This window comes from Xyrauchen texanus, chromosome 15 (genome assembly GCF_025860055.1).
Source record: "Xyrauchen texanus isolate HMW12.3.18 chromosome 15, RBS_HiC_50CHRs, whole genome shotgun sequence".
NCBI classification, from domain to species: domain Eukaryota; kingdom Metazoa; phylum Chordata; class Actinopteri; order Cypriniformes; family Catostomidae; genus Xyrauchen; species Xyrauchen texanus.
This window is the reverse complement of record NC_068290.1, coordinates 26,419,209-26,435,903: the sequence shown is the minus strand read 5'-3', so window position 1 is coordinate 26,435,903 and position 16,695 is coordinate 26,419,209. Positions and strand designations below refer to the sequence as shown.

Genomic DNA, 16,695 nt, shown 5'->3' with positions numbered 1-16,695 from the left:
GCGTACCCAGCGGAACTGCACTTGCTGCCATCCCCAAATCGCCTCCATCGCCAACCGCATCGTCCTCAATCCCGTGGGAAGAAGGAGCAATGCGGGGGGTGGCTTGCTTACGGTTGTAAGCGAGCCGCGACCGCAGCGTTGTCATGGTCATGTTCTCGCAGTGAGAACATGAACCATCCACAAACGTAGCCTCGGTGTGATCGCTGCTCAAAAACACGAGACAACGCCTGTGGCCGTCTGAAGCGGAGAGCACTCTACCGCATCCAGGGGCGGAAAGACATCTTGAGAAAGACGCGTCCTGAAAAGGACGTTCAATGCCGCTGTGATTTGCTCTTTTAGAAGAAATTACTCTTTTAATAAAATCACTCTTTTTGAAGAAACACTTTCTGAGTTTGTCTGCGCTCTCGAAGCACCCAGGGGCAAGAATGCACAGCTGTGCACGAAGGAGAAAGCCACTGTTGTGCGCTGTCAGATCCAACAGCATGCAGAGTGTCAGAGGAATAACAGGAACTTGGTGTGTAACTCGCAGCAACTGCATACACGACCATCGGCTCCAAAGAAATTTTCTGAATGAACTCCCGTATTTGCCCCGCTTAAATACCCGTACGTCCGGGGGCGGGATATAGGACCCCCTTGAAAATGAGATGTTACATCTCAAGGGGCTATCCTTTCAATAAATTCACATATGCAAATACCGTCTGCCAACTTCTCATTGGCCTTTTTTCATAGAACAGAGGTATATATCGGCGCTCAAGAGAGACCCCTAGTGTCACGATGTGGAGAAAGCGATAGAAGGGGAATGTTCTTTCATTGTAAAGCACATTTCACATGAGTTGATTCGAGGCGTCAACGCTCCGTTCAACCACATTGCCCTCCACATGACAAGAGTTGCACGTAAAAAAGCGGGAGCTGTGCACAATTAACATTGAAAACATGTATTTAGAAGGGAGAAAAAAAGCTTGCAGTTGCTTTGATAGCAGAAAGTAATAAAAGTCTAAGCATTTTCTTGGTGAATTTAAAGTAGTTCAATAACCGGGGTCTCTGATACTCGTAAACGATAAGGTAATATTTAATTAAAAGAAATTATGAGACATTCAATGTCTCCACAAATTTGGACAGTTTTTAAATATTTCTTGTTGCTTAATACTCTCAAAGACATTATTTGTGAAGTAAAAATGTGTGTGTGAAAAAACATTTGGTGTAAAGTGACTTCACATCATAGATTCTGTATTCATGTATTCTGCAGCGCTGATGCGAGTCATGTGACCCTTAACACGTATAAATATCAGTCCCTTTGCACATTAATTATTGCTCTTCACAATCACAAAAGTGACCGATTATGGTTTCAAAACTGTGAATTTCTCCGAAAGATGAGGTGTTTGGATCTCTGAAATCATTATTTTTTTCATGCATTTATTTATTTTGTGGAATTTTATAATTTTCCCTGGCACATCTGACAATCTTTCATGGCACACCTGTGTGCCACAGCACTGTGGTTGGGAAACTGCTTTAAAAGCCCCACACACATCAGTGTTCCACATGAAAAGCATATTTCGTGTTCATAAAGTGAAATTAATTTAATAAGGTTGCTTCATTGCATGACGGAAAAGTGTACGGACGTGGCTGACATGAGAGTATTAAAATAAAGATACATCTTAACAAATGTCTACATTGATATTTACACATTGTATCAATAACATTGGATCGTTGGTCATTGGATCAATGCATCGATCCAGATCGATGGATCATTACATGGTCACCCCTAATAATAAACACTGTAGTGATGCAACTATACTGTATATTAGTTAGGGATGCAAATAGCATCTAACACTATTTGCACTCCATGTAAGAACATGCCTTTTGTTGCTGCGGTGATGGGGGAGTGGCCGATCAACGTAGGCAGCTTAGAGGAAGAACGGTAAGGATTAACACCTGTGGTAAATTATCTCTAACCGCTGTTTGTGTTTTCAGTGCTCCTTGAGAAGAAAGTCAGAGACCTTGTCACAGTTGCTAGCATCTAGTGATATTTTCAAGTGCAAATTGGTACTTGTGTGGGTATATTGGGTATTGAGTAACACGTTAAACTAATTATATGACGTCATGGACATAAATATGACATTCTTGAACATCAATGGTTAGACCGAGGTGCAGTGCAGAATATGAATGGAGATGTGACAAGGGGGAATGCTGGAAGTCTTTTTAAAGCAGAGAGCAGTGTAATGGCTACTACAATGTAGAGAGCAGTATGACGGCAGCTGGAAAAACAGAACTGACCATGGTAGCAATAATGGGGATTGTTTGACTTCTGTAACTTACAGGAGACATGGTCATACTTGAGATATCAAAGGAAATCTTTCTGAGAAGGTAAAATGTAGAAACAGGTGAACTGAGAAGTGCAGAGAAAGAAAGTTGAGAGAGGTGAAACAGAGATAGAGAGGGAGAATGTGATTTGGCAGCATGAAGCAGGGGTTTGTAACAGAGAGGATAGCTGTATTAGGTTCTGCAAGGTTTCAGCTGTTAGTTTTGTCAAGCAGATGGTAGAATATGCAGGTTCAGTTCCAATGAAGAGACCCAGTAAAGGGAGCAATCAAAGGAGGAGACAAATGTATTGATTAAAAAGAGGTCTGTGCATAAATAAGATATGAACTGTTATTATTGTTAATGGAAACCTTACTGGAAAAAACAGAAAATACACTAAAATACTGTCATGATTCCAAAACTAACTTACTAAAAAGACTTAATTTTAGTTTTAAGTTTTGATATAAAGCATTATGTATTTTATATAAAAAAATGCAAACTTAAATGAAAATTTTTTTTAGTTTTGGAGTCATGAAATAGTATATATATATATATACTATTTCATGACTATATATATAATATTATTTATAGTAATATATCATATTAATCTTTGCTTTTAATAATTGAAGGCAGCCAAATTTATAGATATATTACATATATTAACTTTCAAAACTATAGAAAAGCTTAATATAGTTGAAAATATAAACTAAATAAACTAGTGAAAACAAAAATAAACAAAAACAAATTCAAAGCCTAAATTCAAAGAAAAATTTAAAACTATAATTACTCTGGTAAACAAATGAGCACAGAGTGAATTCAGGTTAACACACAGAGCCTTAGGAGTAATTACAGCATAAGACGGAAAACCTCTTGTTCTTTATTTAAGGCTCACCTAATCCTGCAGTGCTGCTGATTGGAACTGGTGTTCTGCACAGTAGCAGAATTGGCTGAGTACAAAAGTGATAGTGGTAGTAGGACAGAGGGTGATCAAAAGTGTGAGAGAGGAGGGATTAGGAAAGAGATTCCAGGGATCCACAAGAACGGAATAGGGTGTTGCAATACAGACTGACTGACAGATGGAATTCATTGGAATGCAAGCACTGACTTGCAGGAGGTGAGAGAGAGAATTAAAGTGTATGTGAGAGAGACAGATACCGCACAGTTGTAGTACATGGATATCTGGGGCGAAAACAAGTAGAAGAATTTGAGGGATTGTGGAAGGGTTAGTGAGAGAGAGAGAGAGAGAGAGAGAGAGAGAGAGAGAGAGAGTGAGAGAGAGAGAGAGGTGCTGGGCTTGGGTGAGGGTTGTTAGATTCATTAAGGGGAGAGAGAGAGCAGAGATATAAAACCCCACACATAGGATCAGGACCTGACACACACATAAACTGTCACATATCTGATTAACTATAGATTCCTAAACACTTGTCTATCTTGGTTGTATGTTGATAACAAGCAAACAACAGTTTGAATCAGTGGTCACTCCTGTACAGATGGGAAAGTGAGAGTAAAAAGAAAAAAAAACCTATTTCCAAGACTTCCTGAGAGAACTTTCAGCAGTGGACTATGACTGTGAGTCAAATATTACTGTTTTTTTCTTGTGCTGTCTTCGACAGAGAAATTATTTTTAACGTCACACATTAATGCACTTAATACTTAATGCACTTTCTTTTTTTTCACAAGATTAGACTATAGATAATATTATTATGAAGTGTAATTTGTATGCATGCAATAAAAAAACGCTGTGATTTTGTCACAAACAAATGATCATATAGATGTGATTTGTGAAGGGCATCTTTACAGAACTAAGTCCTTTTTTATATTTCAGATTTTAAATTTAAATAAAAACTTTTAATGCACCATATTTTAAATCTCATATTTTCATACTATAAAGACTTGCAAATGAACAGGTCAATTAATAATCACTCCAAATAATAAAGCTTTTGTAAATATTGCAATATTGGCATATAGTGAAAGTGTTGTCATTGCATTTGAATTGTAAAGAATGTGGTTCAAATGGACGATAGTGTATTAAAAAAACGACATAATTCCAATAAAATACACAGCATGCAGAATTTGATATACTTGCAAAGGAACAAATAAACCGCTCGCACACTTGAGTGGTTGCAGACAAGTGACAATGGCACATATGTCAAAGTTTTGAAAGAGTCCTGCATGCTGTTGTAGCTTGCAAATCTTTATTACAGTAAATAGAAATGTTTCCAAGACATTCTTTAGGCATTTAAAAAGGTTTACAAAGGAAAATCACAAAAACAAATCCATAAATTAGGTTTTATGACAAAAAAGTTTATATAAAGTAAACACAAATGTAGTTCCTGTACACCAATAACAATGATACTTGTGATAATGATACTGAAATAATTGTGATGTTAAGCTTGATTTGAACAGGTGAAGAGAAATATAGAAAAATTAAAAAAATTGTAATACGAGGGATGAATGGGTAACATCATTAAGAAGTGCTATACATATGCCCGGGAATACATTATAAATACATGGAGGCCACTCTTACGTTTTAACATCAGCATTGTTAGTCTTACTGTAATTTACAGGCATGAAGGTTCCATGGAAAATGTAACGAGTGCTTGCACGTCCACTCCTGGCATGTTATCAAAGGCCACTGCTAAAGACATCTATCAGTAAGATAAAGACTGCTCTGTTGGTTCTGTTCTCAGTGCCTAGCAACGGCACCATACAACCACTCCATTCAGCCGACACCATAGACTCCCATAATGCTCATTAAGTGGTAACAAAATACCTAATAATTACATGTTCTCTGATGTTGATAGTCACATGTGTTCCTGTAGGATTTTTAAAGCTGCATGGTGTAAGTAAAGGTTGCATAGGATGCATTGTCAAAATACAAAAAGAACAGCAATGTGCATGGACGGGTGTGACGCACACACACTTAAGAATTTTAATCAACAAATGTCCCTGATAAGTATACAGTGTCTGATAAATATGACCTGCTTGCTTTTGTGTTATGTAAAAATGCCGTTGCAGCATGCACCCTAGCTATTTCAGGGTCGTAGAAGTGTTAATGGGCTTATGGTATTGTCTGACCATCATCTGCTTTACAGGAAAGTAAAGGCAGAGGAAGGTATTGACAGATGGGAAGTTCAACTGTTATGCAACTATTTTTATTGCATGCTCTCTGGAATACTCTCTTGTTGGTCAATTGCAGCATTCTGCAGAAAAATGTTTTTGTATAATAACCGCTAAACAGTAAGATTGACCGTAGTCACAGGCTACCGATTTCCAAGTTGTGCTAGTGTCATGTCTTTTGTAGCACACTGTTGTTTCTTTTTCTCAAATAATAAAATAATTTCAACTTGAATCAATAAAATATGGCAAAGTGTAAATACCAACCAAAACCATCATCATTGCACAAAGTGCAAATAGTGTTAGATGCTATGTAATAACATACATTATTAGGAATCACAGTAGCATGTTTTTGTGTTTATTTAGAGTCCCACAGACACCTTATACCTACCCCTAAACCTAACCTTCCCTTATAAAAAAAATAACCATGGTTTTACTAGTAACCATAGTATCACCATAATATTTTGTGGTAAAATCATACTAACCCCAAAATTAAACGTGGTTTCTATATTAACACCATATTACTGTAGTAACGTCAATACTATGGCTTCCACACACACACAAAAAGTTACTACAATATTAATATAGTAAAACCATGTTTAATTTTACCCAGATCAAACCATTCTCTCAACTACCCAAACTTCATTGTGACAAAATCATTTTGAGGAAATCAACCTTTATATTGATTTTTATTTATTATGAGCAGGGGTGGAAAGAGTACTGAAAAATCATACTCAAGTAGAAGTACTGTTACTTTCCAAAAATGTAGTGTGATTAGAGTAAAAGTAGCTTTCCTAAAAACTACTTAAGTAAGAGTAAAATAGTAGCTCATTTTAAAGTACTCATGAGCAGTGAGTATTGCGTTTCAAAACCTATGCCCTATTATAATGAACACTGTATGCCAACTTTTAAAATACATCACTTATCTGTGAAAAACACTACATGAATCTGATTCCAGAAAATAAAAGGGAGACATGAGAACAGAAATTAAAAGATTAAAAAGTTATTTTCAATACACAGATCACCATTTTAAATTGAAACAATTACATTAAAATCAGTTTTATGTGTAGGGTATAAATTTCCCTTAATGCCAACAGTGTGTTATTGTTGTGCATAAAACCCCGTTTTATTCTATTACATTAATAATTTTAAAGCTACTCAAGTTATTCAGTCAAAAGTAGTGAGTGGTTTTCTCATTTCCTTGTTATTGTTGTTTGATTAATATCCTTTATATGACATAGCCGACAGTTCTCAATTCGGATCCATGTACCCTTCAAGTCCAACATTTTGATGCCAATATGATTTTTGTCCCACTGTTTACGTTCATAACCGAATGCGTTTACATTAAATCCTCACCAAGACGGATATTTGCGGAATTATTACATCTAGAACAGGGGTGTTATTTACATCAATTGCGATAGCAAGAACACCACTGATTGGTTTATCTAGATGAAATATAAAAGATTGACTTTTTATTTCCTGATGTCTGTTGCTGCGTGTTGTTTGATTGACAGACGGTTAATAAATTCACATGACCCAATCAAGCAATTGGACTTTTTCCCCTGTGAAAATCCCTTCCAGGTATGGCCTGTTATGTTCAGCTGTATATTGTGCTTGAGGAATTCTTCACATCTTTAACAGATGGCACCAAATCTGCAGCTGTCTTTAAAGTTTTTTACATGTGATTTGATGGACACAAGATGTCCGTCATGTTAATATATATATAAAAAATCAGGACAGGGTTGTAGCGAACACAGTGCTTTTACTGCACTAAAAATAGTGCAGTAAAAGTACAGTTACAGCACTATAATATACTTAAGTAAATGTATACCATTTTTGAACTACTTAAAGTACAATTCTTGGGGAAAAAGTAATTAATTACAGTAACGTGAGTATTAATAACCCCTGATTATTAGTAGTGTTAAAGGAAACATTAAGTGTGGAGGAAACAGGATGGGGAAAAAGTGGCACAACAGGAAGATTACACTGTAAAAAAAAATATTTTAACTTTAAAAGACTGTAGAAATACTACAGAAATAAAAACACTAATTGATTAATGAATATTTACTGTAAAATATACAGCAAAAAAAATATTATTTATTATTTATCGGATTATGATTATTTTAAAAGACAATACAGTAGTTATTACAATAAATTGTAGTAAAAATTACATCTTTTATATGTAAAAAGTGATTATCTAGTGTATTGGTAAAAATTTACTTTATGTTTAATGATAAACATAAAGTTAAAATTACCTTAATCAGGCATTCCCAGAATTCCCTGCATGACCCATCATATTTCATTATATTTAATGGGTTATGTTTCTTCTTATTTTTAATATCAGTAACGTACACTGGTTCTGTTTTATATTTGTTAATGTTTAGTTAATGTTTGCTGCATTATTTAAATTTCACATGTGTTACCCTGATGGTGTTTCGTGTTTGTGTGAGTGACACTGAGCACTGTCACTACATGTTTATTGGTCAGTGCTCCTGGAAGAGCCACAATTGATGAACTTCATGTCATCATGTGCTCTTCTGTAGTTATTTTTTTTTTTATACAGTGATTAACAATACCTTTTAAAATAAAAAGCAGATTTTTACAGTTTCAGAAGGTTAATATCAAGTTTTTGATGTTTCTTTTTACCGTAAATTTAATAATTATGTGCTATAATGGTCATGTAAATTACAGTTTTAAACTAAAATTAACAGGTTGTTCTCTAAAGCTGTTTACAAATTTACTGTATTTTTTACATAATTATTCTGGCAACCACAGCTGCCAGGTTTTTATTTGTTTGTTTGTTTGTTTGTTTGTTGTAAAAACAACAGGGTTTTGTTTTACAATGTAGAACCCAGGTCATCCACATGAAAAAGCACATACACACCATCTTTACACACAACAGTATTGCAGCAACAATAATGGGTGCTGTTTGTCTTCAGTTTGTGTGTATCTACTAGACTATTGTCATGCAAAGAGCCATGCTGTGTGGCAGGTGCTATTTACACCAAGTGCAAAAAGTGCATTTATTCATTTGGCAGACTTTTTTATCAAAAGTGACTTACAAAAGAGGAAAACATAAGCAAATCATCTTAAGGAGACAGTGGTACAAAAAGTGACATATTACAAAGTTTCACTAGCATCAGAATAGCATTCAAACAGATAAACGTGCAACAAGGGTTTTTTTTTTATTTTATTTTATTTATTTTTTTTACTGATTAAGTGCTCATGGAAAAGATGTGTTTTTGCCATTTTGTGAAGACAGAAAGTGAGTCAGCCTCATGAATGAAGTTGGGAAGGTCATTCCACCAATGTGGTATGATGAAGCCAAAAGTCAGAAAAAGTGTTTTGGTGCCTCTTTGTGTTGGTACAAGGCGTCGTTCCTTAGCCAACCGGCTAAGGCTTCTAGTGGGCGCGTAGCTCTGCAGAAATTATTTTAGGTATGCTGGAGCAGACCCAGTGACTGTTTTGTATGCCAGCATCAGAGCCTTGAACTTGATACCTGCATCAACCAGCAGCCAGTGAAGAGAGACAAAGAGTGGTGTAACATGCGCTCTCTTTGGTTCATTAAAGACCAGATGTGCTGCTGCATTCTGGATCATTTGCAGAGGTCAAGTAGCACATGCAGGAAGGCCTGCAATGAGAGAGTTACAGTAGTCCAGTCCAGTTATGACAAGTGACTGAACAAGCAGTTGTGTGGCATGTTCAGAGAGGAAAGGTCTTTTCTTCCTGATATTGTAGAGTGTAAATCTACACAATCTTGCTGTCTTTGAGATGTTGTCTGTGAAATTTAGCTTGTTATCAATGGTTACCCCTAGATTTCTGACCGATTTGGAAGGCGTAATTGTAACGTCTGCAAGGTGATGTTGTGTTCAACAGCAGGGTTGGCTGGAAAGACAAGGATTAAGCTGCAGGTGGTGTTCCTTGAGAGGAATAATGCACAGTCAATCAGTCATTTCCATCAAAATTGTCCTCTGCTTAGGTGCAGTTTTGGGTAAGTCGCTCAAAATAAGTAATCCACTATAAATTATTAATGATCTAAAATAGTAATCAGATTACTTGACTGTCAACTTAATTGAAAATGTAATCACGTAAGTAATTGTTTCACTTAAGCCACTTTCTAAAACTCTTTTCCACTCAACAAATTCAAAATAATATCTATTCATTATCTATCCATTCATTGTTACACACAAGTCACACTCAGTAACACGTTTGTCCTTGCATTGACTCATTATGGGGCCTATCAGATGTCACAATAACAAAAACAAACGTACATATAAACATATTTCTTGTTTTAAATATATTCTACATAAATATTATATTAGAAATATGTTTAATCCCGGTAATGTACTTAAAAGTAATTAAATTATTTGAAAGTAACTAAGCTAATTACAATAATTTAAATGTAATGTGTTACACTACTTTTTGACAAAAGTAAGGTTGCATCAAATATCTTCACTTAGAAAGCTGATTGGAAATTATCTTTGGAAGAATAAACATTTTATTTTGTTATCCTTGTCAGACTGCATCTCAAGACCTGGATGAGCAGTGCTACCTCACAGCTCAGTCTATGACATCATTGGTGACATCAGAGCACTTCAAAGTCATCAAGAAGCTGGGTGAGGGATCATACGGCAAGGTGATGCTGGCTGTGCATAAAATGAGAGGTCAGTACTGATACACTTTTGGACAGTTATAATAAACCTATATAATACCTGAACATGTTGGCATTATGCACTATAGAGTGTATAATCTAGTACGCACCTGGATTCATTCCTATCTATTGTGACAAACAAAGCAAGATACAATTTACTTACTTCAAACTGTGAACTTACAGGAACCCCAATGGCTCTGAAGTTCTTCCCTCGTTGTTCCACCACTCTCCACGCTTTCTTGCGTGAATACAATCTCTCCCTCTCTTTTTGCACACACCCCTCTCTGACACGTGCTGTGGGTATCTTCTTCTCCACGCCTGTTCACTATGTCTTCGCCCAGGAGGCTGGTCTCTATGGCGACCTCTATGATGTCATAGTGTCCGAGGTCAGTGGATGGAACAGATTTGATTAACTTATTTCAGTTTCATGATTTTGGATTCTTTTTTGCAAGTTTGCAAAGATTTAACATATTTCAAGCACCTTTAAGCATCACTGAACTTAAAGGTGAAGTGTGTAAGTTTTGCAAAAATAATCGCTGTTTTCAAAAAGGTTTTGCAAAATCTCCCCCAGTCTTGCACTGGTCAACAAATATGTAGTCCCACCTCAAAATCAACCCACTGGTTGAGGCAATGTTGTGTTGGGCTTGTCGAAATGCTCAAACAAACAAAGCATTTAGAAAATGCCAGTGTTTACCAATCAGCCTAGAAATGGCTTACTTATAGTTGTCTTTGCAAATTAAGCTGGGGTAAGAGATAGTATTTTACCCTATAATTTCACACTTCACCTTCACTTCACTTAGGAAGTTCTCAAAAGAGCACAACAAATGGACAAGTTTTTGGGACAGATGTCACGTATATCTAACACTGTTACAGAAAATGGTATGACGCATGTGATATGTGGGGCTCTATAGTTATTCCAGCATGAACATGTTCTCTGATATCCCCTGTTCTAATTCTCTTGCCAAAACAACTGTTCCTGTCATCAGCCTGATACATTAATGCAGTCTAATGAGAGTACTTAGTGTACTACTGAGCTGCAGGTTTAATACAGAGCACAGATTTTAATCTCTCTCTTTCTGTGTCTGTAGGAGGGGGTGAGCGAGGAATGTGCCCAGCGTGTGATGTCCCAGTTGAGTGGTGCTGTGTCACACCTCCATTCTCTGGGCTTTGTCCACCGTGATATCAAACCAGAAAATGTGTTCTTATGTGACCATGTTTGTCGTTGGGTCAAACTGGGCGACTTTGGTTTGGCAAGGGCGCAGGGGACTCAGGTCCGTGCTGTGTGGTACAACTCCCCTTTCTGTGTGCCTGAGGTGGAAGGTGCCAAGAGAATGAATGAGGTAGAAGATATCTGGATTTCTGTGGAGCCCAGTTTGGACACTTGGGCCTTGGGGATCCTTATATACTGCCTTCTGACTACCTGCTTCCCCTGGGAAGAGAGCACTTCTGATGACCCCTCTTACTGCAAGTACAGAGACTGGTTTAATCAAACCAAAGAAACAGAGGAAAGGACCAGGAGACAGAATGGGCTAAGGGAGGGAGACAATTTTAAGCAATCAGAGGACTTTATAACTCTGGGGGAGAGAGGTAACAGTGAGGAGGCTGACTTAGAGGTGCCCCCTAATTTTGACTCTTTAAGCTCACTAGTCCTAACCCTGCTGAGGCAGCTGCTGCACCCGCTTCCCTGGCTCCGTCCTGGGCCTGATGAGATTTTGTCTTACCTTGGGGGACCTTGGTTACTGAAAACAGAGAAAGAAGAGATGTGGAGAGAGCGGGAAGCGCAAGAGGAGGCCAAGATTTTGCGAGAGAGAGGAGCGGTGGAAGGAGAAAAAGAGAGATTGGGAAGGAGGGAAAGATAAAATTCAAACAGAAACTTTTACACAGTATATAGAGTTTTTATATAGTGTTTATTTTTTGGAATACAAAAAATAGAGCAGTTGTATTATGCAATGAGAAATGAAGAAAATAAATGGATGTGTAAACTATGTACTGTACAGTGTAAAAAGAGAAAGCATGTGATTTTGTTACATTAAGAAGCTCTTTCTAACTGATTGAATCCTTCAAATAAGTTGTGTTAGTGTAACCTAATGTATTCAGGTTAATTAATAATGTTAATATTTTTTACTTGAATAAAACCAGTTAATTCAGTTATTACCTCACAATGGTCTGCTGTGGTGACCCCTAATGGGAGCAGCCGAAAGAAGACTAATTTAGATATAACCTCATGAAGCACATTTTTAGGTTAACTTTTTTAAAAAAATTTTATGTACAATCAGATCTAGACTTGTCAGACACTTACAGAGGCCCCAAAAAGTATTTAAAGATATAAGCCACACTTAAGAGTGAAAAAAGTAAGAATGTCATTGCATTTACTGATTTACTGATATTTGTGATTCATACATTTGTCATACAAGTGTTTTGTACATGTGTGTCCAAATACCTTTTGGGACAACTGTAATTTAATATTTCTCATATTCTGCTGGTAATACTGAAGCTAGCAATACACTATAGATTTTTTCTCAGGTGCAATGCCATTTTCTCAAAACATGCAGAGATTCAAATAATAAGATGAGGTGTAGAAATGTATGCTCATAAGATGTAGTATATGGAATATACATACTGTGTCGCTACCTCAAAGAAACTGTTATTATGTACATAGAAATGCACTTGTTTTTAAAATGTGTAATAAACTTGTTTTTGTTTTGGTGACATATTTACTCTCTTGACTCAGTTATACTATATGCACTTCTCAAGTTACACAATCAATGTCCTTATGTGCACATCAACACATGTTGAGTAGTTGTGCTGACTTTCTTCAAACACTTGACATGATCAGAACAATGAGTTAGTATATTGGAAGGCTTTCTGAAATAGCTCTCCACTTTATATAGGACAAGATTAATGTGAAATGTTAAACAAACACAGGTACAATAAGAAGTGTCAGGTTAGTGTTGTTCTGGGATTCAGTGGATCAATTTAAATATATGTGGTGGAGTCCAACTTTCCAGCTGTTGTCCTACTAATCAAACAACCATGGTCCATGACTCTATATAGTTCTGGTCTCTCTGTCAGTGGTCAGCAGTCTTGTGTAGCCAAAATTTTGACTTGAAGCATAAAGTTTGGTCTTCATCACAGCTTATTAAAACCATTCACTGAGATAGGAAGAGATCATCTATTCAACATTTACCGTAAAGCATCAAACCACGGTTTGTTTGGTTTTCATGTGGTCTATAGCGCAGGGTTATCTAAAATAGATTACACCACTGTAATGGTATGGCAGTCTCCTCAACTGGTTGTACAGAAGACAGACAAACAAACAAAAAAGATGAAAAATGTGTATGGAGATTGTGATTCAAATTTCTGTCCATCAAAAAGTAATAAGTAATAACTATTTCACAGACGTAACTCAGGAAAAAAAGGACACTTGATAAGTAAAGTCTGTCAAGACCTGACAAACTGGCTTGAATTTTAAACTAGTTTGAATTTTGATGGTCATACAGACATTGCAGTACAATAAACAGCTAGCTAGCTAGATGCACCTATGTCAAATGCACCTGATGAGAAGTGCGACATTTGATAATGATTTGGGTTGCATTTAATGAAAAAGTTGCTATCTGTGGCACGTTAGAAATTTGAGGAGCCTCCGTAGTCGCAGTTGGACACCACCGACAGCTGCCAAGCAGTGTCGCACATTTATAGAAAACAATTGTTTCGAATTTTAGAGCACGCTATGTCTTCCGCCACATGTTTCCAGTGTGCGAACCCCTTAAAGCATATCAAAGGCCTTTTATTGGTTTGTTTACATTTGAATGTTTTGACAGTTTCAGTTCAAATTAACGGGTATTTCGTTGGCCGTTTGAACATTCTGGCATTGTAAGTCTATGGAATTTTTCCAGTTTTTAATTGTCCACAGTGCAAACCCTAAATCAGTTTGTAGAACATAAATGGATAGTTATGCTTGTGGATATCTAGTTAACTTGCTATTAAGCACCTCAAACAAAACTCAGAGTATCTTTCAAAGATTGGATCAGTGTCAGTGAAGCTACTTTGAATCTGTAGCTTACCCATCATTTACGTAAAAACTAGTTCAATTACATGAACTGTCCAACTGTACAAAACTGAAATGGAGTTCCATAAATATAATTTAATCATTTATTCTAACCGGTTCATTTAGATTAACTGTCCAAAATAACCGATTCACTTAAATGATTGGATTTTCCTGCACTTCATTAGTGAGACAGAGGACAGTTTAGATGGGAACATTTAATTACTCCCTTGGCTCCATTGCTGCGTTCGTAATACAATGTGATAAATGTAATGTTTTGTGACGATACACCGCTACTCATTGGACAATGTAGCTTGTTATTGGAAAATGTCACTTCTGTGAAAATAGGTGTGCCACTGTCATACATGCTAAGCGTCGCTACTTTTAGTTAGTTATTCCCCAACACTTGATGCCACTAACCTGGAAAACGTTGGCAAATCCACTTATTAGTTCTTAAGTTAGATTAGTGATTAGTTAAAAAACGATTAAATGTATCAACCAAAGTTTACTCAAGTTGAGTACAGCCAGCAATTCAAATTGGAACTGACAATTTGGTGTGAAATTTGAATGAGATGGTCAGTGAATGGACTGAGGACAGTAGGCATGCTGTCTGAGACTAATCTCCCTCTCTAACCTAGATTTAATTCATTCAACTAATTATTGTTTATTTTCTTACATACCCTAGTGTTTTGGTTATTACTTTATTCAGTTATCCATTGACCTCACACTAAACCCAAATGGATTGCTATGTCAGCTCAGGTCTTCACTATGAGACACATGTAAACCCTTCTGCAGATGGATTTATAAATAGACCAAGGTCCATCTATTCAGACACATCATCATCTCTCTGTGTCCTCTCCTTGCAGAGTGTATATCGCTCTCTGGTCTACCTTACTCTCTCCATGTTTTCGATCTTGGCTTTCACACAGGTCAGCTCCTCATCTCTCTGATAGGACATGATACAAACTGTTCTGTTCTTCAGTTCAGTCCAGGCCATTGATTTCGCAATCAGCAACATGTCTCTCCTACTCTCCCTCACTGATGCATTAATGCAGTCTAATGAGAGTCACCTATACATTTCTCTCTCTTCTTTTCTCAGAAGATGGTATTGAGGTACTTTTATAGAGGATGGTCAATAACATTTTGTGTTTTGTTTGTTTCTGTGTTTCATTGATAGAAAATTTGTATTGTTTCAGTTTATTAGCTTTCTGGAAATTAAGAAACACAGACTGTTCAGAAATGGAGAACACCCACAGTGCTCTATTTGTTTATGTTCTGAGCTCTGATTGTTTCAGCTTCCTGTTTCTGTTTCAAGTCATGTTAAAGTAATAGTTCACCCAAAAATTGCAATTCTATAATTATTTACCCAAACCTGCAATTTTTTCTTCTGTGGAACACAAATCTTCACTTCACTTTTTTACATACAATGAATGGGAATAGTGACTCTAGGCTGTTAAGCCCCATAAAGGACAAAAGAAGTGATGGTATGGCTTTAGAAGTCTTGGAAAATATTGCACGAGTCGTATCGACTAGGTATGTTCATTGTAATCATTTGTAATATTTGGATAACTGCATGGATTTACAAACAGTTCTTTGGTTATTCGTCAGGACTCTGAAACAAATAACATTGCATCAAACACTACTCATAGCAGGGAATAAAGTGCACAGTGAGCTGTGATCCTAAATAGCACAGTACATGGATCTTCAACTGATAAAATCACTCACATGAAAGCAGGGGTGTAGCCAGAATTTTATTTTTGGGGGGTCCCGTCTTTAAATGAGGGGGCAACATACATACATATATATATATGTATGTATGTATATATATATATAGCTTAACACCTATAAATAAAACAGCTTAACACCTGCACACATTTAAAACAGCATATTTACTTCACCGTTTCAGCAGAACAGACATAACAGCCTACAACATAGCGGTGTTTATTACCTTTTACATGAGTCTACAAGGGCGATTATAAAGTGTCAATGATGCCATCATACTCAGTCAAGAGAATCCACCAATTCCCGTTCAAAAGACAGCAGGGAAAGATTATTTAAACGCAAAGTTGTCATGTGTGATCTCAAAGATGATTTGACTCTTTCTACTGTTGAGAAAAGTCTTTCGACACTACAATAAGTCATTGGCAGTGTGACCATTATTTTTAAGAGTCTACTTATGATTGGGAAGACATCAGAGGGGCAGGTGTCCAAAACCTCCATGAGGGAAGAGAAAGAGTGGCCATCGTCTATTTTCCTGCACAGAAGTTGAAAGAAAATGCGTAGTTCGGCTTCTTCAAATGAAATGCCATAGTGTTCGCAGGGCATCCTCAGTAGCTCGCCTTTTGAAAAAAAAAATCAGAGCCGGGCAAACACGCAGCTGCTGCATGCATTAATCCGCATTGATCCTCTTGAAAGCGGCTGTTCAGTTCGGTGATTTGTCGGTCTAAAATATCAACCCATAGTTTGTTGAGATCAGCATTCTCCTTTATGGCTGTGGTTTTGCCTAAACTACATGAAACCAGAGACTCTTTCAGTCAGGCCGGTAGCTTTCTTACTCTGGTGCTGGTGACATCCCAGTTGGAAA

The 16,695-nt window shown here is 36.8% G+C and overlaps 1 protein-coding gene across 2 annotated transcripts; it reads left to right on the top strand.

Moving 5' to 3' along the window:
• Positions 1–3,286: 3,286 nt before the first annotated feature.
• On the top strand, positions 3,287–12,770 carry LOC127655691 (serine/threonine-protein kinase SBK2-like). 2 transcript variants are annotated; one of them, XM_052143630.1, is made up of 4 exons: positions 3,287–3,412; positions 9,935–10,079; positions 10,250–10,452; positions 11,155–12,770. In XM_052143630.1, exons 2-4 carry the CDS (start codon positions 9,983–9,985, stop codon positions 11,923–11,925), a joined length of 1,071 nt encoding a protein of 356 aa, XP_051999590.1. In that variant the 5' UTR covers positions 3,287–3,412; positions 9,935–9,982; the 3' UTR covers positions 11,926–12,770. The 2 variants fall into 2 exon arrangements, with proteins under 2 accessions (XP_051999590.1, XP_051999589.1); XM_052143629.1 differs by lacking the exon at positions 3,287–3,412 and adding an exon at positions 3,612–3,867.
• The last annotated feature ends 3,925 nt before the right edge of the window (positions 12,771–16,695 follow it).